At 32.4% G+C, this 27,477-nt stretch overlaps 1 protein-coding gene and 1 long non-coding RNA gene across 2 annotated transcripts; one reads left to right on the top strand and one right to left on the bottom strand.

Moving 5' to 3' along the window:
* Window positions 1–2,788: 2,788 nt before the first annotated feature.
* Window positions 2,789–12,306, top strand: LOC113392415 (uncharacterized). The gene is made up of 3 exons (XR_010310004.1): window positions 2,789–2,926; window positions 10,531–10,683; window positions 12,128–12,306. It is a non-coding gene; the product is annotated as an uncharacterized LOC113392415 (long non-coding RNA).
* A 3,705-nt stretch (window positions 12,307–16,011) lies between these two features.
* On the bottom strand, window positions 16,012–27,078 carry LOC113392724 (uncharacterized). The gene is made up of 15 exons (XM_064220778.1): window positions 26,941–27,078; window positions 26,442–26,569; window positions 25,973–26,100; window positions 25,676–25,793; window positions 25,445–25,606; window positions 24,681–24,798; window positions 23,750–23,881; window positions 22,154–22,234; window positions 21,532–21,667; window positions 19,485–19,597; window positions 18,516–18,638; window positions 17,815–17,988; window positions 17,048–17,209; window positions 16,626–16,715; window positions 16,012–16,149 (listed from the first exon to the last, which is right to left on the bottom strand). The coding sequence occupies exons 1-15, from the start codon at window positions 27,076–27,078 to the stop codon at window positions 16,012–16,014; spliced, it is 1,941 nt and encodes a 646-aa protein (XP_064076848.1).
* Window positions 27,079–27,477: the final 399 nt, after the last annotated feature.

Here is a 27,477-nt window from a genome sequence, read left to right as displayed (position 1 = left end):
GCGGACGAGCATATGGGCCACCCGATGGTAAGTGGTCACCACCGGCCATAGACAAAGGCGCTGTAAGAAATATTAACCATTCCTTACATTACCTATGCGCCACCAACCTTGGGAACTAAGATGTTATGTCCCTTGTGCCTGTGATTACACTGGCTCACTCACCCTTCTAACCGGAACACAACAATACAGTGTACTGTTATTTGGCGGTAGAATATCTGATGAGTGGGTGGTACCTACCCAGACGGGCTTGCACAAAGCCCTACCACCAAGTTAATGTTAAGAATACATTATGCTTATGTCCCATCCCGACTCTTTACGACACATCTAAAAGTTTTAACCTAATACAAAAAAGGTTTAATTAATAAGCTTATTCTTAATTTTAAGTTTCTAATTTATATTTGATTTTTACTGTTTTGTATAATATTTTCACTTTTTACACTACATACATACATTGACAGCCTTTAAATTTCCCACTGCTGCTCTTTGAAGAGAAGGTTTGGAACATATTCCACCACGCCGCTCGAATGCTGGTTTCACTTTTTATCTTAACTGTATTTAATATTTTTTGCTTAATGATGCACGCTGTGGTCTATAATTAAAGGAGCACACAACTTGTAACCGTTATATTGTTCAATTTAAATAATATGTATTTGATGTGTATCTTTTGTTGGAGACTCATATATTAAATAAATAAATCAGCACGAAAGCATGCTAGTTTGTAAAGAACTTGATTTTGTTATTTCAAAGCAAATCGATTATTTTTGTCGGTTTTTATTTCAACGCCAAACACGTTATGCATTATAAACGATTCACATTGCTAATTAATTGTCAAAATTTACCATGTTTGAAAAAATTGTCGGATTTTTCTTGAAGACATTCGTAGATAATGTCGAAATATCGAATTCCACCAAATAAAAATAAAAAACATGGTAAATGTCCCGTTTCAAATACTTATAGTAATATAACAAAAAACAGTTGACTTGGTGGTAGGGCTTTGTGCAAGCCCTTCTGGGTAGGTACCACCCACTCATCAGATATTCTACCGCCAAATAACAGTACTCGGTATTGTTGTGTTCCGGTTTGAAGGGTGAGTGAGCCAGTGTAACTATAGGCACAAGGGACATAGCATCATAGTTCCCAAGGTTGGTGGCGCATAGGCGATGCAAGGAATGGTTAATTTACCATCAGCTGGCCCATATGCTCGTCCGCCAACCTATGGCATAAAAAAACAGTCATGAAAACTAAGTAGGATTCTATTTTGTTTCACCAATTTTTGTATACAACTATTTTAACCATATTATACTTAAAGCTGCTACGAGCCGATCGTTTTATTAAACTAACCCCTAGTGAAAACATTTTGGATTACGTGCAATAATAACAACTGTTACTCAAAATAATATATATATATATATATATACCTACAATTTTAGTAATATCTGTTTTCATAGAATCCCGAATATATATATTTGTCCCGCCGGCAAACCGTCGAGCCTTCCCTAGGAATAGCCCAAGGGTTCAGAATAAATCCTTTGCCTTTAACATTATTAGACGGCTTGTATACCTTTGAACTATTGAACGTTTTGTCTTTGAGGATTAGTCGTAATATTTTACTTCACTGACGATATACAAACTATACAGTTAAAGTCGAAAGTACATTATTTCTTCAGTTCTGCGAAATTATTTATCACTATCGGTATTTGCCCTAAATACTTATAAAAGCTTATTTAATATTTGTAAATTCGGCGAACACTTTACTTCCCGTTGGTAAAACACAGTCTTCATTAGCATTCGTCTCTTTCCCTCGAGCCTCTCTCTCACACATAAGACAAAACAAATCATTAATCATCATGATCATCCAGATAATCCGTCAAAACAATAAAGGATTAAATACAAGAAGCGACATAAATTATCGTTCCTGCCGTTAAAAATGAACCTTATTGCGACCGTCATAAGATCGTCTTCAATAATAAATTTTTGTTATATTTAATTATGACGATGTTATTGAAACTGAAGGTTACTCCTTCTTTGTATCTCCTTCAATAATAATCTTTCTCCTACTTGGTTTGTTTTAGAAGTGGCCGTTTATATACTGTATTTGAGATAAATTAAATAAAAAAAAATATTGGCCGATAACATATTGTATTTGAGACAAATTAAATAAAAAATTTGGTGTTAGGTTATCGTCACAAGTTCCCAAAGTGCGTGCAAAATTTCCTTTAAATAGATTGGATGGAAATGAATTAAAATTCTGCTTTTAATTAATAAATAATAATAGACCAAAGTTAAATAAGAACTATTATAAAATATGCCTCCCAAACGTAAAGAATAGTAATGTCATTAATTTTCCATTTTTAAATTTAGATTGCCATTCTGCTTGGCACTAAAAACAAGCAAGCCCATAAAATTAACGGCAAGCACAATACATTGATTTATATATATTTCAGTGACCTTATTTTATTTCTTGCAGACGTCATTTGGACAGATTAATAATAATAAAAACTAAAAAAAAAGTTTTTTGTCAAGTCAAAAGTGTTGTAATTTAAATAGAAATTTATTTTACAGATATTTAAAATAAAAATAGTTATTATATAGGTACCTATTCGTTATTGAGTATAACCAGTAGAATGAAATAAACGTAACTTTTGTCATTCGAAGCCAGTAAAAATAAGGATTTTTTTCCAAACACAATGGACTATCTCGACGCGATAAATAACCATTTTATTAACTTTTAATAAAAAAATGCTTGTTTATATAGACGACCTTACAGATAAAGAAGTGAATAATTTCCTATTAAGGAGTGTGTTACGTTAAGTCACATTGCATTGAACCCGGCGCATGCGCAGACGTCTGACAGTCGTTGACAATATGAAGTATTTTATGTTAGTTTTTGTTGTGTTTGGAGTCGTTTACGGAAATGAGGAAGATTGTAAGTAATTATTTTAATATTACAAAATTATTTTAGCAAATGTTTAATTAGAATAATTATTAAATATAATGTTTGTGTGTCATTCGGTCCATTCACACACACATATGATATACACTATATGACAATGTAAAAGAGAATATGTTAAAGCGACTATTTGTTTTGGATATAAACATATCAACTACATCTTTGTTAATGAATGAAACGAACTTTTTGATTTTAAAATAAAAACAATTTTAACATTGGTTTAATAGATCCTGTAAATGATACGAAAAAAAAAATCAACAATAAATAAGCAAACAGTTCAAAAGGCGTTTATTAAAGTAATATTTTCAATTCTATTGTATAATATATCATATTTAATTGTTTAAAAATATATATATATATATATATATATCTGATATTTATAATTCATTTTTACATTGAATTTTAGTTAATTCTCAACGGTATACTGGCTAAATCGTGATAGGCGTACGCTTGAGAAAGCGCGCGAATACGCAACAGTGTGCATTGATCCATTATAATTAGATCGCACGAAGTAGCGCGTCCGCTCGAGCAGATGCGTTTCTGCGCGCTACTTTTGCGCTACCGTCCACTTTGACATAAAGTGCCAGAGTTTATTTATTAAAGATTAGGTATTTTTAAAATTGAAAGTCTAAAGTTGTAAACATTTTGGCTTTATAAGTTAAGTTAAAATTTATATAAAATTTCTGTAACGCTGTTGATTTCAAATAAGTCCTAAATTATTAGCAAAGTCGTGAAAAACTATGGAAAATAATAATTTATAAAACATTAGTGTTTTAACGCATTGTAATTAAATATGTCATGGTTTTATTACTCGCGTTCATTAACGATTTTAAACATAAATCATTCGACAATTATTCGACATTCTTTCCTGTGTAATTTTCATAAATGACATCAGATTGTGCGTGATACTTTCGATTTTAAAATTTACCTCTGTGTTAAATGTGTTAAAAGAATCCCTAGAATTATATAACTAATAATGTTACACGTCTGAATAGTATGTATCTAACAATACATATAAGTTCTTCTTGACATTACGGTGGTTTCTCATGTTGAACATTCGCCTGTATTTTAAGAGCATAACATAAGTGAGAAGAGCTGGGCAAAATAGGGCGCAACCTGTAATGTTATGAATTGGTCGGACAGTATAAAAACGACTGATTCGACTGCAGGCGAATGCACAAAAATGAATCTTACATTGTTACGTTACTGACGATTTTTCTCAGTGAGGGATCTGTCTTATGTTATTAAGTATGTTACAACTAGACATATTTTAAGCAGTCTACAAATGTTGATCGATGTCTATGGTGACAGGCCAATTTCAGTTTAATTACAAATACGATTTTCACTGCATACATTTTATGCTATTGCAATATTATACTTTTTATTGTGCAATAAATAATATTCTATCTGCCTCTCAACGGACCTTACAATTTTACCGTAAGAATCTTGATATATTATCCGAGTTTATTTTACTACAAAGCGTGAAATTAATCATTAATTTGTTTTATCACTTGTGAAATTGATTAAAATGTAAGATTGTCACAAAGTTAACTCAACGTTTGTTCGTTGAAGGCGATATAACTTTTTGTGAGCCATTTCTTATAAAAGTCTTGATGCTTATTAAACATTTCTTTCTACAGACTATTATTAGTTTTTTATATATGCAGTGTAATGATTTAAATTGACTCAAAATAAATTCATCTGTGAAGTCTTTAAGAATCTATAGGTTCTCAATTCATGTCACTGTACAGTATTGTCGTTGGAAAGCATGAACGTTGAATTAAACGCTAGTTTATAATGATGAAGTATTGATATATTTAGCTGATTATTGATACAGTATAACGAATCTGATAATTTGTTTTTTTTTATGATATCGGTAGGCGGACGAGTAAATGGTCCATCTGATGGTATGTAGCCACCACCGCGTTGACAATGGCGTTGTAAGAAATATTAACCATTCCTTACATCACACATACGCCACCAACCTTGGAAACTAAGATGTTTCGTCCCTTGTACCTGTAGTTACACTGGCTCACTCACTCTTCAAACCGGAACACAACAATACTGAGTACTGCTGTTTGGCGGTAGAAAATCTGATGAGTGGGTGGTACCTACTCAGACGGGCTTGCACAAAGCCCTACCACCATGAATAATAAATAATTTTAGAAATGTCATAATTAAAAGAACTAGTATAATACGCGTGATGCCACGTGTGATTTAAGTAATGGTATTTATAAATAGCATCTATTACATAAGCATATAGTATTATATATACATTTATACCAGAAGATAAAACGCGTTTGGAAGAACGTTAACATAACGTTAACGTACATACTAATATGTGGTGCATGGCAGAAAACATCTGCCGACAGTTTCCCTTGTCCAATAAAAATCATCTTTACGTCACTCCGCGAGTACTGCGTTATTAAAAACCTTATATTTTATTTCACTTTCCTATTTTGCCTTCGTTCAAATATCTTTTCACATCTCTGAAAATACAGAGTGGTAAACAGAGGAGAACCCGAACGTGAAATGTCCGAATATGATATCCGATTAAATTATCCTATTTTATTAAATGGTCTAAGGATTAAGATGAATGTGGATGTCGTGAGACGCACAACAGAATTGACTGATCAAACTGAAATAAAATATTAAAGAAAAAAACGTTACACGAATATTACGTTAGTAGCATCACAGTAGTATGCGCAAGTGATCCCGGGATGTCCTCTATGAGATTGGGTATGATGAGAGTGGGTATTCCAGTACGCTGTGTTTCACCAGGAGTTTTTAGGTAGCAGCGAGTCCCGAATACCCGGCCCCCACTTAATGTGAGGGACATGATTAAGAAAATTATACCAGTGAGACTAAAAAATTGCTTAAGTAACGAAATAAATTGTCCTTATCCATTCGATTTCACACTTTCGAAAAGAATCTCCAACTATGATAAGAGCAAATTTTACATAATTCGGATTAATTTCACGTACCCTCACCTCGTTATAACATTAGTATGTTAAAAGACAAATACTTGTTGTACTCATCACGAAATCTCTACAACTAAAATCCTTACAAACTTCTAGCTCATTTCCTCGATAGCCTAATTTGATATTCGGCGCATGTAGCACTTGGATTTTAGGAGAATCAAACGTGAATGTATTAAAATGGTGTCAAATTTTATATGAAAAATAAATGAATTACGTAAATTTGACACAGTTCGCTTGGTACGCAGTGCAAAGGTTTCGGCACAAAATGAGAAGTGTCCTGGGACATCCGGTTAGAACAAAGTTGATTTCGCTGTACATTATGTTTTAAATGACAGAGACAATGAAATAAACAAATAGCGTTTGAAAATAAGTCAACGATGAGAAATAAAATTGTTATTAAAAATCCCGTATAAATGAAAACAATAGTAAAAATATTTTTTATATAATTGTATTTACAACCGTATAACTCTGTTTCATTCTCTTGTTACTCTCCGAAAGAGACGGAGAAAGACACAGAAGTAAAGTTCGGCTGAAACGCTTTTTCCCTACGTGATAATACCTCCGAACAACTCTACTGTAAGCCACGTAAAAGAATTTCATTATAAAGAATAATCTTATTATGTTTGATCGTCAATATTAAACGCTTTGTGTTATATTAGACCATCATTCTTGCCGTGAGAATCTGGATAAGTTCTTACTACAAATTACCTTGAGAAGTGACTAAGTGAGAAAAAAGCGATCCTATCCTCTCTTCTCTTTCCCTCCGTCTCTTTAAATTGTATATGACTTATATCTTATTGTTTTAATTCCAAGGATTTTAAATAACAATTTTTATTCTTCGACATTGAATTATTCTCAAACATTATTAATTAATTTAATTCTGTTTGTCATTATTAAATAATATATAATGAAAGAAACTTCGTTCCAATCGGATGTTCCAAGACACCTTCAATCCAAGATTATTTATACGTCTATCTAGATAGCTTTGCGTACACTATATCTAGATAGACTGTCAAAACTGAGAAAAAAAGCAGTTAACCCTGGGCTACTAAGTACACGTTCTTGTATAATAGAATGAAGTTTTGCGAGTATCAACTTTCTCGCACACTTGGATAATAAAGTAGGCCCGTTTATTTAAGATATTTTGTAGTGCGAAACACTATACATAGTTATGAATAATCTCAACATGTCATCAATAAAATTATAGTGTCAATTTCAAGAATATGATATTGTACGTGAGCTGTGTACATTTCTAAATTTTTCTAAGTTACATACTATACGTCTATTTACTTAAACTACAATAAAAAAAAAATATATATAAATGAATGAACAAAAAAAAATTGTTTTGCCTTAATTTTTTTATCAAAAAACTTTATTTAATCCCTACTAATATTATAAATGCGAAAGTAACCCTGTCTGTTTAAGTCCCGGACAAGGACATAGGATTTCTTTTTGAATTTACCACACAAGGGGGTTTAGGTAAAGTAATATAAATTTTGCGTGGCTAAAACCACAGGTTCATCTAGTATACAGTGACAGGTCTAAAACTCGACTTTTACTTTACCAGCTTTTTTTAAAACGATTATATTCTTTCAGCAATTCACGAAACATCATACTAGTAAAATAAATGATATGATCAAATAAACATTTTCATAGCCTCGTTGGTAAAGTAATTGATAATATACCCGTAAAGGTTAAACCGTAAATGTATTTCAAACACAAATAATACACGTAAATACAAATATGACCATTCATAGATAACACTGCGTGTGATTGTATCGTTGGTTTAGTTACTAAGCTTATAATACCGAGGCCCTTGGTTGCATTTCCTAGTCGGACAAATTTCAGAAACAGATCGAAGCTTTGTAGTTATCAATGTTTACATTTCCTTGCCTCGAAATTAAAGCCGAAGGTCTAACTATTCTGGACGAGTTAAATTTGCTACTCCATCAGATTATGAGATTGAAGGTACAGTTCAATTGATTGTATAAAATAATACGTATAATATATACTATCCATTTGATTAGACTCTCTTGAGAATAGTCACAGTGGCTGTTAATATTGCTTGCTTAGACTTGAACTAAATAATATATTACTTCCCACTTAACTAGAAGCTTGGTCTGCACTATATATTGAATTATTTTAATAAGGATAACGATCATCATCCAATTCTTCGTCAGTCAATTGAGTCCTTGCTCCATCAACATCATCAATTTCCGTTCTAAAAACCAGTCTATAGCAATTCTGAGCTTACTGTCTATTAATATAAGATACAGTTTACTGTGTGTTTCAGATGCGAAATATTTTGTGCTGTCAATTGCGATAAGTACTCTAACATTGTGTTTTATGAGATAATGCTTGTGAAAAATGTGTTACTTCGTTTAACATATGGGTACAGTCAGCTTCAAATAAATGTATAGGTTTATAAAAAGGTAAAAAATATAAGAAAATCCAATACACGAAGTGGTATCATCCACCAAGATTTTTGAAGCCGAACTGTTTGTGAGAACTCACAAACATTGGTAGGAATGCTCACCTTGGGTGCAAATGTTATATCTCTTGTACTGTAGTTACCATGGCACATTCTCTCTGCAACCAAAACACAACAACACTAAGTACTGCTGTTTGATGGTATCTAATAAGTGGGTGGTCTCTACCCATGTGGGCTTAAAGAAAGCCTTACCAAGAAGCAGGAGAAGAAGGAAAGAAGAAAGTAACAGCGATAAAAATGACGTTACTTGATTGTTTAAATCTATCTTGACCAATCATCTGACTTCACAGAATGTCCAAGTACCGTAATTGCTTTAAAATTAGCTCACTAAATATCTTGAGTTTTTAAAACCGCATCCATTTTAGGTCAAACAATATTTGACTCTGGGTTGTATCAAAAAAGGTTTTGCGGAAATAATGAAGCTCAAAATAACATCCGAAAGCTATCCCTTCGCCTCCATGCTATTCATATAATTTAAGATAACTCATAAAAATCATAAACCAGCATCGTGATAGGCCGTACTCCGTCCGTACCGTCTTCTTACGTAACAATGTAACGTCACGTCGTAATTTAACGAATTTAATTTATCTGAACGTATTTATTATGTTTTGTTGACTTTAAAGTTTATTGTTAAAGTTTCATAATCAGTGTTTACGTTAGGTTATGAGACTGATTGGGTAAAATCATTTGGACATGATGGTCTCTGTGTAGAACAGTAAGATTATTAAGAATCGATTCATACTGGCGATGCGATCCAATGAAGACAATAGTTGAGATTATAGCTAAAAACAAGAGCAGCAATATATAAGATAAACTTAATTATTTATTTAAAGCCAATATTGCAGAAAATATGTTCAAACCACGCAAAGTATTAAGGATTATGGTCATATATAAACTGGGCGACCTTTACTTTGAAATAGATATTCGTAATCGATTGAAACTTGGTGTAAGACAAGGAGTTGAGCTCGCAAGAAATTTGAAGTGTCTGCATAAATGACCTGATTGTAAATTTCAGCAAAACTCACGTCGCATGTAATTTTTTGAAAATATATGTTAATATAAGGTATGCACATGACGTATCTAACGCCTGCTACTTCCGTCCGCGTATCAAACAGGGACGCAGCTGTGGGCGGAAACTTGTACAATATAAAGTTAATAAAAGTGAATATTAGGGCTGGTAAATATGGCTGATAAATTAGTGATGGTATTCAGACGAACTGTCCTCACTAATATTTTAGGGCTTGTATTAATAACGAGTCTTTAAATTTCAGATTGATCTTGATATTTAAATTTAAACATGTTCGTTTGGATTGCAGATTACCTTATTTATACGTTCCCTTTCTATACATCAGACCTATGTAGAAAGGCAATATAAGCCTTTGAGGTAGAATGTTTTGCCTCACAGGTGTTTAGGGCAAATTGCCAAAGTTTCTATACGAGCATTATGTGTAGTGTGATTAGTATTATTTATAGTAGACACTACTATATAGGTATTTAATAATATTGCATTTTTGCCAATTACGGTTGGACAATTCTCAAGCTATATATTGCAAAAATATAATTCTCCTAAGAATCAGAATACAGTTCATGGTATGTCAAATGGTAGTGGGATTGTTATAACTTGATATGGCAGAATATATACACTGAATATATCAATCGCGGTGTGACATAATTTTTTTTTAAGTTTTCCTTTGTATTAGTAACCGAAATTATTATTTTGTAAGAAATTCAATCTGACTTGTCTGAAACTAAAATATTATTATTATTTAAAAACATGTTCATACTCAAATGAGTTTTACGTAATAAATGATATTATAATCAAGTCATTCAACCCAGCTGCGTAATCTACTTTAAATAAAACATAACAATAAAATATGTATATGAATAATTAAATCAAGCACGGAAATTTTATACTTATATTTTACTTGTTTAACTATTATCTATTTATATTTACAGAATAGTCAAGTATCATTGTATCATTCAAATTGAAAGAGATTTTACTCACGAATAATTTTGGAGCAAGTACTATTAAGATGTTAATCATAAAATTATAAACATAAGGCTTTTTAATACCAATAAATATTCGAACATATTTAAAATTGTTTCAGTTAAAATAATTGATGCAATAGAGCAAGAAAAGCCGTGTGCGGAAATGGGCGGCATTTGCACGGTCGCAGCTGACTGCCCAAAGGGACACCTCGCTGAGAAACAGGGACTTTGTCCGAATCAACGCAAACAAGGAATCGACTGCTGCCATGGACGTAATTATCACAATGGACGTATACATTCACTAAAGTAGAGACAGATTCAGAGCACATTTCACACAGTATCTATCGACTTGTAAGAGAAGGCGTTTAGGTCACATACCTTGCAAATATTTGAGCAAACGTCTTATGTACATGGTGATTTAAGGCTCTCAATCTGGAGAGTATCTTCCGGAGAATGTGTACCAGAATCAATTTTTCTAAAATTAATATAACCAACATATACACGTACTGATATTTTTTGATAAAAGTTAATTTTTACCTTTTAATTTTAACAATGTTTTTAGGAATTTGTTGTGAACATATTTTACATAGACATACATTTCTAAATATGTAAAAGGGCGGACAAATGAACAACCTGATAGTAAGTGATCACCAGTGCTCACAGACCTTGGCGCCGTAAAAAAAATACTCCTTACATCGCCAATGTGCCACTGACTTTGGAAACTAAGGTGTTATGTCCCTTGTGCCTGTAGATACACCGTAGTATCAAATTGCTTTTGAAACAAAGTAATTTTATTCATGAAATAATGGAATGCAAAGTAAATTTATATATAAAGGCGGTGCTTTACTTATTTCAGCGCATCAGCGAATCAATTTGTTTGATCAAATTCGTTTACGACAATTTTGTGTTATCGCTAATATTACAAGCTACTGAGCGAACCGAGAGTGGACAGCAATGCCAATATTTGCTTTATTTGATTCATTTGATATTTAACTATAAAACAGTCAAATGAAAAGTATCACACGCTTACGTCATTTGTACAAACATAATCCTTGCACATTTGGATAATTAATTCAAAAGCGTAATGTTATGTGAGTCAGAGCTATGAAATTGCTGATTTCACATGAAACATTATTCGTGGCAAATTTATACACAAACGGCATTATTTATAAACGTTTAGTAGGTGTTCAAATACTGAATTCTCTCATTATCTTATCAATGATTTAACATTCCAAGGTACAAAATAATAAGATCGTGAAGACCTAATAAAATTGAAAATAAAAAAATACAGTAAAAGAGGTGGTTGATGAATTATTTCATTGCAAATTAATGTAATACAAAATCCTCTAACATCATAATTCAAACGAAGCCAGACTTAGATAGAAATAGTTCTATTTCTGTTTTAAGTTCCATTGAATAAATGCAGTACCATTAATTTCATACTTTTTCTCCTTCAACATTATTCTAAAGATAAACTTCCTTGCTGCATATAAACGTATAACGATGTAAACAAAAACCCAAATGAGTTTCTTTTGCGGTTCCTCTCAAGATTGAGTGACTTATTTCCGAACCGGTTAGCAATAATCAAGTGTAACTCTTCTAAATCGAAATACTGAATCCACATCGACTATTTCTGAAGTTTACCGCGCTGCTTTCATACACACAAAGGAACACAATCCTTAATGCATATTTTTATTAAGATTTATTTTTCCACAGTATCAATGAAAGAGACTCGTTGCCTCAAACATGGCGGAGTTTGTATGAAACCGGAAGTGTATTGTAATCCAAGTCTTATATTTGATGAAGCTACAGATTGTGTTGATAATAAAAAGTGCTGTCTTATGGTATTGTAGAATATTTATACGCTTATATTAAATATAATAAAATGAAAAACAGTCTTTATTTTTTAAAAACCTTAAAAGAACAAAAAACTTTTTTAGAGATGTAATTTGAAAAAAGTTTTATATCTAGGAGCCCAGTGGAATATCGAAAGTTCAAACCCGTGGAAGCACTGAGTTTTCATATACTTAATTTGTGATTATAATTTTTGCTGTTCTCAGCGGTGAAAGAAAACATCGTAAGGACTTGCTTGTATCATATGAAGTTTTGTGGCTTACGTATCCGCCAACATCGAAGCTGTTTGATGGAATAAGCTCTAAGCCTTCTCCTCAAGAAAGAGAAATTTACCCTGTAGTGGGTCTTTATTTAATTTAATCCTTTATGCGGAAATTTTATCAGAATCGTTTTTTAGGTTGTACCGTGTGTGGTACATTTTTAATTATCAACTTCATCGAATCGACTTGTTTAAAGAGTCATTACGTTATCAAAATCAAGACTAACATATTTATAATATTAGACAGACATTGGTGGTTAACTTACGAACATAATACTTCTCAAACTTTTTACTTCTGTCCTTTGAAAATATCATCAATATCAAAAATTATATGAAAATATTTTTGAGTCTTGATTAATAGTGTTACTAGTTACGAGCAGTTACGAGTTATTAAATATTAGCAATAGCTTATACTATTTTTATAATTTAAATATTTCCTTTGCATGCCAAATCAGCGGAAATACACCAAAATTTATTTGTATACCTGAGTTTCGAGGTTGATAATTTGTGTTTATAATTAATCTCGCGCTCGGCGGTAAAGGATAACATAATGAGGTCACCTGCACGTATAAGATAAAATATTACCCCATGAATAAAGGAGTCTCTCTGGAGCTGCGAAGTGGAATATACTTCTTGGGCATGTTCCAGCTGGGTAAGATATTTATACGGGGTTATTCTTTACTTTTGACCAAATGACTATAGTTTGTATTCATATCGATGATATCTGAGAAGAGCCTAAAAGAGGTTTTAAGCGAAACAGAGTGTTGCCGTGAGGCAGCATAATATTTGAATTAAGAGTTCACTAAAATTACTCTTGCTTTAGAAATGAAAAAAGGGAAGCTATTTGTTGCGTGCGGCTTCGCTCGCGTTTTAGAAAAAAAAATAGCCTATGTACTTTCTTGGATTTGGTTCATATTAAATTTCAGCAAATTCGGTTCAGTGGTTTGACAGACAGACAGGTTTAGTTTTGCATTGATAATATTAGTATAGATAAAATAATAGATTTTTCAAATGGTATCGAAGCCCTTCATGTTAATTTAGTCACAATTGAAAGTCGATATATTAAACAACTGTATGTTTTACTTCGTAATAAATTGTCTACTATGGTTTAGTTCAGAATTACCAACGAACGCAATATGAATAAAAATATTAAAGCAAATTAAGTACTTCCCACCTATTCAGTGGAGTCTGCCTGGATTGGATCGCAATCTTTAGTTAAGCTTCACGTGTAATATTAAAAATTACCACGAACGTTTATCGTCTATTAAATGTTCTTAACCAAAGATTGTGTTTTGAACCTAGATATTTGGCAAATAGGACTGACCTTTCATTTTTTATATAGGTAGGTGGACTGGCAAATGGGAAACCTGATGAATAGCGCTTATCACTTTTCATATTCATCATTTTTCATACCTCCAATGCGCCACCGACCTTGGGAACTGAGATGTTATGTTCCTTGCACCTACAGTTACACTGACTTACTCATTCAAACACAATAATAAATATTGATGTTTTGTGGTAGAATATTTCGTAGGTTGTTACCTACCAAAACTGGCTTGCACAAAGCCCTTCCACCAAATAAATTTATGCATAAATTGTGGTACAATTAATTTAGTGCTCGGAAGAAAATCATCACGAGAAAACCAGCACGTGCTAAAGAAACATCTGCCTTATATGAGAATACGCGGAGAGGTTGAATATGGGGTCGTTGCCCAGCAGTGAGATACTTACAGGTTGTAACTTTACTGCTTAAATTATTATTCAACTTCTGATTATGTAATTGAAATAGGACTATAACCTAAATATCTTGATCGAGTCAGTAATATCAGTTCTCTATTGAATTATTCGCTTTCATTTAATTTCTATCATATTTTATTACAAATATGCTTAGGAATTGACACAGTGGAGGGTTTTCCGGGAATGTCATTGATATAGGCTACAAAAGGATTATTCCTTCAAAATGAGTTTTTTACTAAATAAATGACTTCGTTTTTTTCGTTAGGATTTTATTCAGTGTACGAATATTTAATTGTTATAGGATTTATAACAAAACTGTTTTATATTTATTAAAGCGGTGGCCCATTTTTTCTTTGTAGAATATTTAATTTGGTAAATGTCGCACCTGATAATAAGGACTCACAACAGCCGATAGACAATAGCATTACAACAAACGATGACAATCCTTTACATTGTCAATCCTGGGAACAAAGAAGTTATATCTCCTTTGCTTATACCGGCTCATTCATCCTTTAAACTGCAACTCAACAATACTAAGTACCTATTGCTGCTTGGTAGCATATTGGATGAGAGCTGGGTACCCAGACGGGTGCATTACCTAACATCAAGTATTTTTTTAATGATAAACAGATTGGAATATAGCACTAATAATCAAAAAGTAATCTTTATTGCAATATTTCTTTATAATATTATTAATAATTGATCCCCGTAATTGTAAAAGTATTAACACATTCAAAGTATCCAAAATGTTTACTTCTTCAATCCAGATTATAATCAAGAATTAAGAGTGGCTACGAAATTCCGGATTTTAACTACCCATTTAACCTTTTTTTGTGATAAAGTCGGACAACTTAATGGTTTCCGTAATGAAGAGCTCTTTAAAAGGTGAACTTTAGTGTTTCTACTACTAATTAACAAAACATTACTTATTTAACAAAACACTTAAACGGTTCAATTTATGATTTTCAAATTCCAAATTATTAGACGATCGAAAATGACAGTTGATTATTGACTGTCAAAAATTGACCTCAGGTTCGAAAAGAAACACTTCAGACCAGAGCTTCGTCTAGTACGAGATCCGGCTGCAGAATCAGTGTACCCATCGAGTGTTTGCTAAAAACCATATTTTTACACATATTTATGTTTAGGAGAATTTGTATCTAACAGGTTGCCTATCAAGATGTGGCCGCTAGTATTTTTAATTAAATTATTAATAATTCTTATTCCGTCAAAAATTTCATTGACTTGTTTTTTTCAATAAAATATCGTCCACTTTACGACAACACCTATAAAGACTCTTTTCATAAATTTTTAATATTTCTACTTTTAGTACACGATGGGTACACTGATTCTGCAGCGGGATCTTAGACTAGTCAGGCCGGACCACGATCTTAGTATTAAAAATTGATTAAGCTCTATGTGACTTTATTTCATACGTTAAGCAAATATTAGGGAATAATAATATATTTGTATATAATATCGCCGAATCTATTTTGCCCTAATTATCCAGTAAACGTCACCAACGCACTCTTACTAAATTTAATGGTATGAACCTCGAATTTAACGCTTTATGTTCCAAATATTCCATTCAAATGTTGGTTAAAACTGGTGATGGTATCTTTAGATGTTTTCCCTTATTTACCTCATATATAAATAGTAATATTTGTAAATTGTTATATAATAAAAGGTATAATCACATCGCAAAATACGTATTAAGTAATTTTATTGGAATCGTATAGTAACATTTCGTTCACAATTTTTCATTTTCATTTTGTACCTCGGTCCGACGAATGACAGGTTCGTAAGGAATATCCAGTTTGTATGATTTCAATTCTGCTTTACTTATTAAGAATCTGCTCAAAGGTCTCGGTGCTTGCGAACCTATGTACTGAAATATATAACAAATATAACATTATCATTTAAGATGATTAATAAGACTTTTTTAAGAAATTTTCTTCATCGCACAACTTCTCTTTTGAAGCAATTTTCACCTGCGGATTTTGTGAGCTGATATGACTTGGATCTTTCAAAAAAAAGAACCTACTCATTCTTCTAAGACCAGCATCGCACCTGCAAAGCCTCGATGTTGTAGACGTCCATGGGCGGTGGTAGTCACTTTCCATCAGACGAGTAAAAAAACACACATACAGTCGTGACTGGTGAATATCGGGTTTGTCTTTACAAAATAATAGTACATTAAGCATTATATATTCAAGGGTTAAATGAAATAAGTGTGTGAATTTTTATATAAGGTGTTTTTTTGCATAAAATTATTTCCTCACAAAACTTTCTTCCGAACAGAATAACATTACGATGTAGTATTATTACACTATATGTTTAAAAAAGTATATATATATATATCACCTCACGAGTATCAAATTGTTTCCTAAGCTGTCGACTATTGAAATCTTTTGGGCCCCATTCCGGTGCTGGTTTAAATAAATAAGTCCAACTCTGAAAGAATTTTTCGTAAAATAAACATTACATTTTCGAGATGAAATAGTGATTTGATCAAATTGAACGAACTATCAACCACAAATCGATTCGATAATAGGTTTTTAATTTTCAGTCAGAATCACGTGATGTTAAGTGGTCATCATTGTTAATCCTTACAACTCCATAGACATTGGCGATGTTAGAAGTTAAATATGGCTCTCATACAGTTACACTGGCTCATTTAGTTAGTATTACTGTTTGGCTATAGAATAAGCACCAAGTGTATTTAAAGTCAATTAAATATACTACTTAAGAATGATTAAACAATTAATGAGTTTGTTCTTAATTACCTTATTTTGTTTGATAGTGATATGGTAAAAAGCGTACATTGCAAACACAGAAAACAATATCAATTGATACAAGAATGTCGATCTCGTGTTGTGTTGTGACCTGAAATTGTCATTTTCATTTCGAACAATGTTAAACCTACTTATGATAACATATGTTTTTATCTGAAACAAAAACGTTCTTTGTTATTATATTATTAACAAACGGCTTCGTCAGCGTGAAATTCAGGTTGTGTTGAAATAAATATAACCTACAATATGTTACTTTTGGACAAAGTTGCCAACAAATGCTGAATTATTCAAATCGGTTCAGTACTTTCATTTATCGATTACAAATAAAATAAATCTTTTCTGCTTATAATATTAATGTAGATTATTATTATTTAGATCTGGCAATCCTCGGTAGAAGATTTACTATCTGTGTATAATTGCTAACTAACTAATTGCTAGCTGTCAGCCTCGACTTTGTACGTGTAAAATATACACAATCTCAGTCATACCGATCAATCTCATTCGTGTCTTCTCCATCCTACGTGACATTGGCGAAATAATCTGTGCCCTGTGGCACAACTAAAATCCATTAAACTAAGAATTGAACTGAATTGAAAATATACACAGGTTAAAAAATTACCCATTCAATTTAAACATCGGCTCTCTAGTATCATTCTCGAATCCCATAAAAATACTTAGTATAACTCTTAAAAGCTTTTGCTTTTTCAAATATAATTTAAAACCATTTTATATTAACTAAGCATAATTTGAATACGTACTAAATAAAATACTGGTACTATCATGAAACTCCAAACTCTTAATTTTGTTGGAAACATTCCATAGTGAAATGTGATATCATCTATCAACCGACCCATCGGATATACCCAAAACAGTACGATCACTTCCGCCAAGGTTGACGTGGCAGTCCAAAATATGAAGGAATTTTCTGAAAACTGAAATAAAAATTATCATTTGTATATATATGTCAAAACACAACTAGCAATCAAATTTCATCTCTATACAATGTAAAACAAAGCCGCTACCCGCCGTCTATACGTTATACCTTTTCTTTCAGTTTTCATCAATATACACAGTGATTCTAGAGGAAGTAAGGAAGTTTATATGTATAATATACGCATATCATAGTAAAGAGAAGCCCAAAACTGCAAATTCCCTAGCCGAAAAGTTTAGTTAATACAAGCAAACATTCGTCCTGAGATTGCATTTGCTTGTATCATTAAATAATACACGCATTTAGCTGAAATTTAGACATAACCATTATGTATCTTTGTTAAATTATTTTCGCTTAATTATTGCTTCATACTAAAGCTATGTCGTTTTGACATCTATCCGTTTGTACGGTTCTCAAATACATATTAAAATTTAATTCGGTTTTTATCAATGTATAATTTAGCTGGATAGGTTATTTAACTGCTACAAAGGTAAAACTAAAAATAATTGCAATAAAAAATATAATTACAGTCCCGTCAGTTTCACAGAATTCGTAAAGAGCAACTGCCCATGTAGCGACTATCACACACCAGGGCTTAATCCACGTCCATTCACACACAATAGCTTCTACGAAACAACGAAAAGTAATAAACTGAAACAGGTGAACACGAAAATAAGACATGGTATCACTTTAGTGAAACTAAAAGGAATCTAAACAAAAATAGTCCTTATGTCGTTATAAATAAAGCTATATAACTGTTGCTAATAGACCCAGTTCGCAGTTGAGCAATGTCTCTCCTTCTATGAGGAAGATTCGGAGCTTATATCACCACACTGTTCACTAAAACATACACTGTGTTTGTGTCACGGCTACCTTAATTAGCCATTCAATTAACAGCCTAGTCTTTTTACCAAGCGGCGCGGTTCAATCAGCGAGGTGAATGACACGCGGCTGAAAACACAGTGGATTTTTTCCGATACCACGATTTTCGGTTAAGATTAACGTCTTTTATCGGCCAAGCTACCTCGATAGACTTTCTATTTCTTTTGTTATAAATACTTAGTTATTACAATATTAATATAATAATAATTAAATCCTAATCCAATCAAAGAAGGAATACATTTTAGATTTACATATTCCATGTGATTCCGTTATAGATCTGCTATATTATGCTCTACAAATATTACAGTTCTTGATATATTTACTTAACATATAATACAAAATTACTACTTTTATCAATTTTTCCGATAACCACATTGCCGATATTAAATTCCACAGCTAGAGTTATTTTTTCGCGAATCCATAATGAATACCATAGAATATTCAAGATCTCGACCAATGACATCGCGTTAATTCAAGGTCAAAGTTGTTTATTTTGCTTTAGTCCTCTTGTGGTTGGAATAGATTTATATATTACATTGTAGTTTTGAGTAAGCATTGGTCCTGAATTAGACGAAAAATATATAAATGTTTACACAAAATAAATTTAATACTTACAAATGTACAGCTATCCACGATGCCGTTAAGAGCAAAGAAAATTATGACGAAAAAATCTCCCAAGTATAATGTTGCGAAGTACATTGGCCAGAAATAAAAGATTGAACCACTACCTACAATCAATTACAAAATTTTAATTAAAAAAACTGCTGTTACTATGTTATTAACAGCCTGAAAATTCTGACTGCTAGTAAAAGAGATTATCTTCTATTAAAAAGAAGGTTTGGTTTGGTTTTCACGACGTTGCTCCGATTTTGGTTGGTTACAAATGAATTGATTTAAACAAAAATCAAATACATTAACACAAATATGTGCGCTTAGGATAGAATCCACAATATTTTTGGCCACTAGGCTATCCCGGCCTATTGAAGTTAAACAAGAATTAGAATTTTAATCTATTAATTTTATACTTGGGTTTGATTTTGTCCAACGCACGCCGATCTACAATTGAGCTTATGTTAACTTAAATAATTAAACTCATATATCGATTCCATAAATTTATTAGACGTTTCATCTTGAGACAAATTTAGTCAATTAGTATCTTAGTGAACTGTCAATGAAAATAAAATATAGAAATGACAAATCCACGAATATTAACAATCAAATCCAAAAACCAAAGTTATTACACGGCTCGTTGCGTATTTACCAACGTATCTTAAGTGGTAGTGCCACACTGCATACCTTCGGGTTGCAGCCGAATGGGCCGGCACGCCCGGGGAAGTACCACTCTCTCACTTAAAACCGGCGTAAAGTGGTAGCTATGCTACCGCGTTTCGTCTGGTATCTGAGAATCCCGGAGGCCCGATCCGAAAATTTACCTCTTTTTGATAGATGTAAATTTTTCTGATCGACATAACTTTGCAATAACGAACATATTATTTTCTTAATTTAATTATTTTAAAAATTGTAAAAATATTTAAAAAAATAAATATAATACAAAAGTTCCCAAAGATTCAAGCGTTATCCGAAAATGTTAAGACTTTTTCTATTATTGCTTCAAAGTAAAATTTAAATAGAAACACTGAAAATAACAGACGCTTGTACAATGTTACACGGGTCGGACGGTAGGGACGCGAATAACAGGCAGTAGCTGTTACAAATATCGATTACAAAAATCTTTATTAAAGATCATTTTTAAGTTATTGTTACGAACGGGGGTCCTTTTGGTTGGGGTCTCTTTGGCTAGTGGTTAGGGTCTCTGTAGCTGGTATAACACTTTATAGAAAAAAAAACTGAATTCTAATTTGAATTACGCGTTCCATCTTTCCATCGACTGTTATATATGTTATATTTTCAGTTTCTCATCACTAGCCCGTCTGTCAAAAAGATCAAGCTTATTTGAACAGGGTATAACAATCAAATCCAAAAACCAAAGTTATTACACGGCTCGTTGTGTATTTACAAACGTATCCATTAACCGATAATTATGTTATGTGTAATTCAATTGGTTCAATTTAATTATACATATTGTCTAATGAAATTATATAGTATGGTATAATTAATTTGATATTGGTTATATATTAAACAAACTGTGCCCGCGACTTCGTTCGCTGAATTTAACAGAAAAGTTATTGTTGTAGCTAAGTTACTCCTTATTACATCAGCTATCTGCCAGTCGAAGTCCCATCAAAATCGGTCCAACCGTTCCAGAGGGTAGCCGGAAAAAACAGACTGACAAAAATTGAAAAAAATATATATTGTGGTATATGTACATACATATACAAAAAGCGATTATTTTAATATTACAAACAGACACTCCAATTTTATTATATATATAAATGAAATTTGTAAGCCGGAAAACCTCATTTCTTATTATTTTTTATTTGTATCTATTTTTATTCCTTTTCACGGCGAAATTTTATATTTATTTTATACGTATTATTTATTATCTTAATAGTTGGTTTACCGTCAAGAATTTCTGATATAGCTAAAGATTGCGTGATTGAATATTTTCCGATCTAGATCAATAAAGGTTTATCAAATAAAAAAATCTGATTGTGAAGAAAAACTATTGTACGTTTTGCGTAATATTTTGCAATATATTTACCATAATTCCAGTAAATAATCGTAGCTTTTATATGATTTTCACAGTACTTTTTCATCAAGTACGTCGTCAGAGCTCGAAATAAATAATAAGCGGCATTTGATGTTATTATAATAGCGCTGTTTCGACTTGGCTTAATCTGTAGAGCATATACTAATTAAATTATTTGATATATATTTAACTTGGTGGTAGGGCTTTGTGCAAGCCCGTCTGGGTAGGTACCACCCACTCATCAGATATTCTACTGCCAAACAGCAGTACTCAATATTGTTGTGTTGCGGTTTGAAGGGTGAGTGTGCCAGTGTAACTACAGGCACAAGGGACATCTTAGTTCCCAAGGTTGGTGGCGCATTGGTGATGTAAGGGATTGTTAATATTTACACATTTTATTACAGCGCCATTGTCTATGGGCGGTGGTGACCACTTACCATCAGGTGGCCCATTTGCTCGACCGCCTACCGATACCATTAAAATATATACATATCTTTCTGAAATAAATGGTATTCGTGAGAAACATCTATTGGCACGCTACGGGTAACCGACGCACTAAAGTTCTTATGTTCTAACACATTTTTGTATGAATATTACGGATACATTTAAAAAATATAGATATAATATTAAGTACCTCAGTCGTGCTTCTAGCGCTTACAATATGAGCTATCGGAGGCGCTGTCATGGACTCTGCCAACAAGTCAAAATCAGCGTTCTAAAAATCAAATAAATACACATTAATTACATTTAGACACTAAGAAAATAAAAGTCATTCAGTGACTAAAATTGATTACATTAATTGCCAGAAATTATATCACGAGCAGTTGAATTGCTGATGACGTCCTTCTGTCCGATTTCAGTCACGACTATCATTCGCAGAGTATATTACGGATACTGCACCCGAGATATTATAGTGCTCTAGTGTGAGCAAACACATACACACTATTTTTTCTCTCGCTCTCACAATCCTTTGAGATAGAAATTTGACAGACCAGAAAGGGTTCAGGAGCCGAAGTAGCGTTATAGCTTGCATACAAGGGTAATGCGGTATTAACATTAACAACTTTAAAATGTTCGTCTCTGAATGATATTTGTTTGACAAAAAACGCAAAAGGCCCAACTTGGAGTCTCTACCCAGGACCTCGGAATTTGCAGCTCTATATGCGTCAATAGCGCATTGGTTTAGGCCGCCTAGCGATGTAAAAAGTCGTACCCACACCTAACACAAGTGATAAGCTTAAAAGGAGGAATATTAGTAATTCCTTATTTAATTCGGGGCATTGCTAGTATTATTTTAGTACTAACCAAGGAAACAGTCGTTATTGTTATTGATGTGATATCTAAAGAGAAGTGCTATTTATAACAAAGGTTTTATATAATTCAACAGTAAGATATATCAAAAACATATTCCATATTTTATTTGAATTTTGCGATTAAATTTGTAATTATGCAGGGAATTAAAATGTTTTCTTTAAGTATTGTGCCTTGAATGGTCTCCTAATTAAGCTACGAGTGACTGCAGTTAAGTTTTTTTACGATGCACCGATTCCCTCTTAAGTGACATTAACGCCATTCGGAATGTATTTAACGATTACAGAACTCCTAACCGGTTATCCGGGTTTTTAAATATACGAAGACGTTATACTAATTACGTTTTTTTTTTTTTTTTTAATGAGAATATGTAACATTTAATATGTGTTGACCATTAACGGGAAATAATAATAAATTTCAAAACACAGTAATATGTTTTGTCAGACGCAAAACAATGCATTAATTTATTTGTAATCCCAAGAAACTTTGGAAACATTTTTGTAAATCATGAAAATGATTAGTGATTATAAAACAAATAACATAGTTTTTAATAACATTTGGCATGTACGGTAGCGGTAAAGAAATATGGAAATATAATTATATTTATAAATATTTATTTTTATACGTGTTGAAAAATTAATTATATTGGTTTATAATGAGTCACAGTAATTTAGTATTATCGAAGAACCAAAGAGGGAATAAAACAAACCTTTAAGTAATTCATTTAGTAATATAAAAACTATTGTTTTACGCTATATATATCCGGTGACGAATATCTAGTCAGCGCGATTCAGTAATATGATTTATTGAAACAGCGCCATCTATCCGTACCAGCACGTACTGTCGTAACAGCACAATTAACCAATTTCATTTTGAATTCAAAGTTTGGCACTCAAATTGTACGTATTACAAATCTTACCATTAAATACCTTCGATGATCTTCATCATGGGTTTCGACTATTTGAATTTCTGAGTCTTCATATACTATTACTAAGTGTATAAATATCATTATGAACATACTTATGAGTGCTAAGTGTGTATAGTGCAATACCTGAAATGATAAAGTAAATTTTAGTATACTTTATTACAGATAAAACGGACTCACCATTTAATCCCTACTAACAATGTAAGGGTGCGCTTGTACTTCTGAGAGACTGGTTATCATCGATTCAATAATTAAACTGAAACGATGTTAAAAGCAATAAAACAGAAGCAACAAAACGTAAATGTAAAAAAACTCCCTTCACTAGGTATGATGTAAGGATTCTAACAGATTCCCATTCGTCCAAATCAGGTTAGGCGTTTAAAAGTTATGGTGGAATAAACAAACTCACATACATATAAATCCTGAATACATTAGACTCCTTTTTTGGACATCATGCGATAAAAGCAAAAAGTATTACAGTTATTAAAATTCAACCGAGTACAAAAAATAGGTTCTGGATTATTATTATCTACTTTATTTTCCGTGACCAATTTAGGGCACACGGACAATGCTCAAGGCAGACTAACTATCACAGGATTTATTTAGGTGGGCAAGTTTGTAAGCAGACGCAGCTACGCCCGATTTCCTTCGTTCTTTTAATAGGATGGGTCTGTCAATCCGACACGACTGAAAATACTTCAGGCACAGGGGTTACTAAAAGCATATCGACAGAAACTTCAAATACTTATTTTTTATTGGCTCGAGCCAGGGTTTATTCCACATGGGACCTAAGGTTGTACAGCGAGGTGACTATTCACGAGCTAATGGATATTGTAATTTCTAATCCAAAATGGAACAGGAGGTTCGTCATTATTTCAGCTGTGAGATATTTTCGTGACATTTACAATTCATATAAAATATTTACCTTCCAAACGAGATTTTTAAAGAGATAGTTGTAGCTAAGCCCTACAAAAATCCACATGGCAGCCATTAATATGAATTGTTGATGGTGCTGGCCCTCAGTCACGGTGTTAAGGAAATAACTATAAACAAACATTATTACTAGTATGTGTATCGAATCTCAAAAATCATTATTAGACTTATAATCAACTTTAAAATATTTTTTATGTTTTCGGAAAAGAAGAATTTCTTGATAATTAATTAAAAGCTATTACGTTAACGGTTGATTGTGATCTAAATGTATAATTTGAAAAGAAAGTGGTTCCTATTTTGATACGAATACAATAATTCCTTCACTTAATTTGGAAGTATAATGGCCATTGCATCTTTTGTATTTATATAAAAAAATAAATATTAGACAACATCACATACATTACTCTGGTCCCAATGTAAGTAGCTAAAGCACATGTGTTATGGAAAATCAGAAGTAGAAGTAGAAAACTAATGAACTTTTTCTACATCGACTCGGCCGGGAATCGAACCCGGGACCTCGGTGTACACACTACTCGACCATGGAAGTCGTCTAAAGTTCTAATGTAAGACATAGACAAGACGTATCTTGGGAACTAAGACATTATGGCTCACTTACCTTTCAAATCGAAACGCGACTATACTAAATCTCACTGTTTGGCGGTAGATAATCTGATAGGTGGGCACTTAAACAGACGGGCTTACAAAGCCTTACCACCAAGAAATCCTACAACTAACTGCATTCAAAAAAACACATACTCAAAGTACTCAATTTGAGCGAACGATATATTTTCCTTCGACGAGGTAGCGTAGTAGTATCCTTCGTATGTTATGTTTGTATCTCTCACTTTCTTTGCGAATTCTGATAAATTGTAACAAGTGAATATACCGCCATCAAACTCCATAGTCGTATTCAAACATCTGAAAAATGATTAGCTTCTTAAATAAATCTATGCGATGAAATATTGCTTAGAACGTTCCTTTCGTTACCTGTTCCACGGCATCTTGTTCATCAGACCGGCTACTATGAAAAGTATGTAGAGGGACGTATTATTTAGTAAAATGAATATTTCGAAAATGCCAGTAATCACAAATATTACGTTAAGCCCTGTAAATATTGTTATAATTATTTGTAAGTTAACAACTAATCTTTAAAGTTTAATTTAAAATATGTATTACGTGATTATATTGTCATGATAGCGTTGTTGGTCCAGTATTGAACTTGAAATCTTAAATAAATTTTTAAAAAGTTTTAAAAATAGACATATTTTTTAATATTTAACTCACCATAGCATATTGGCACCATTTTCGGAAGAAAAAAATGATGATCCGGAGCGTATGTACTTAGAAAAATGTGAACGTAGGCCATTGGTAAGCTTTTGCATAGCACGTTGAATATATAAAACCAGAAAAATCTGTAAATTGTATATCATGTACAATAAAAATCAATTATATAGCTTTTTAGAGATTTTTTACAGATATTTTTTATTAAGGCATTGGTTGGCGGACGACCATATGGGCCACCTGATGGTAAGTGGTCACCACCGCCCATAGACAAATGCGCTGTAAGAAATATTAACCATTCCATTAATCACCTATGCGCCACCAACCTTGGGAACTAAGATTTTATGTCCCTTGTGCCTCGTGCCTAGATGAAATCATTTTTTTTTCTCAGATTTATGGCATAAATAATAAATATGTTCTAAGTCATATAAAAGCAATTTTATTATACAAATTTGTTTTACTATAAACGTACCTGTTCACACTGTTCTGTTGCATGCATAGTAATTCAATTTTGCTCACAGTGGACGTGTAACAACGGTAAAACGACAGATTTTCTATCCAAGACGCGTCAATCGTCGGCCTGAGTGAATTTTCCTCATTCTGTGGTGATAAAATATTATTTAGTATTCATTGAATGGGCTACGATGACTGATTTCAACCATGATAACCATCCTAAGTAAAGACTAGCGAACAATGATAAATTTATTATATAGTACACAGTTCATCTGAGTGTGTGTCTAAATAAAGGCTTACTTGTGTTGTTTACCTTCACCGGGAAGAGTTCAGGGAACTAACTAAACTAACCTTGAAACTCTAATCTGGTACTGCGATAATAATACTTTTGTAGCCTAACAAAACCCAGAACCTAATCATTTATAGTTTTGACAGCTAGCTACTAAACATAAGAGGCCCGTACATACATTTGAACCATATATATATATATATATATAACTTGTCAAAAAATTAAATACCTGTGGTATCACATATAGATCTTGATGGATTGGCTGCGTATTCGAACTAGCAGCCAGCGATATATTGCTCTGGACACCTAATTGCCATTCCGTAGAAGACTTCTTGCTGCTTTCTTCAAATCCCAAAGTATCGTCCATTATTTAATTAAAAAAGGACAGTTTGAAAAAATCAACCGGACATATTATTTTGAGTGATGCTTGTGATTTTTAATTTTTTAATATTTTAATTTTTACAATTCGAAATAGGCTGATGTACGAGACTATTCTGCCGATTTTTTTTTTTCTATATCAATCAGTCTATTCTTATTAAGAACTTTTACTTCTTTTTGCATGTTTAAAAATCTTGAATGAAGCGTGTAACATTTAAAAAAAAATAGGTTCAATACAATACACATTTATTTAAGTAATCGATTTATTAATTTATTAATACTGTTTAAAGTCAATATAGATTACCCACCGTGATTATATTTACGTTAACATTTACTGATTTGTTTACGCTTTACATTGGTTTTAAAAACAGCGGCTGAAATTGCTCAA

This window comes from Vanessa tameamea, chromosome 5 (genome assembly GCF_037043105.1).
Source record: "Vanessa tameamea isolate UH-Manoa-2023 chromosome 5, ilVanTame1 primary haplotype, whole genome shotgun sequence".
NCBI lineage: Eukaryota > Metazoa > Arthropoda > Insecta > Lepidoptera > Nymphalidae > Vanessa > Vanessa tameamea.
The sequence above is the reverse complement of the archived record's forward strand: the minus strand, read 5'-3'. Positions and strand labels throughout refer to the sequence as shown.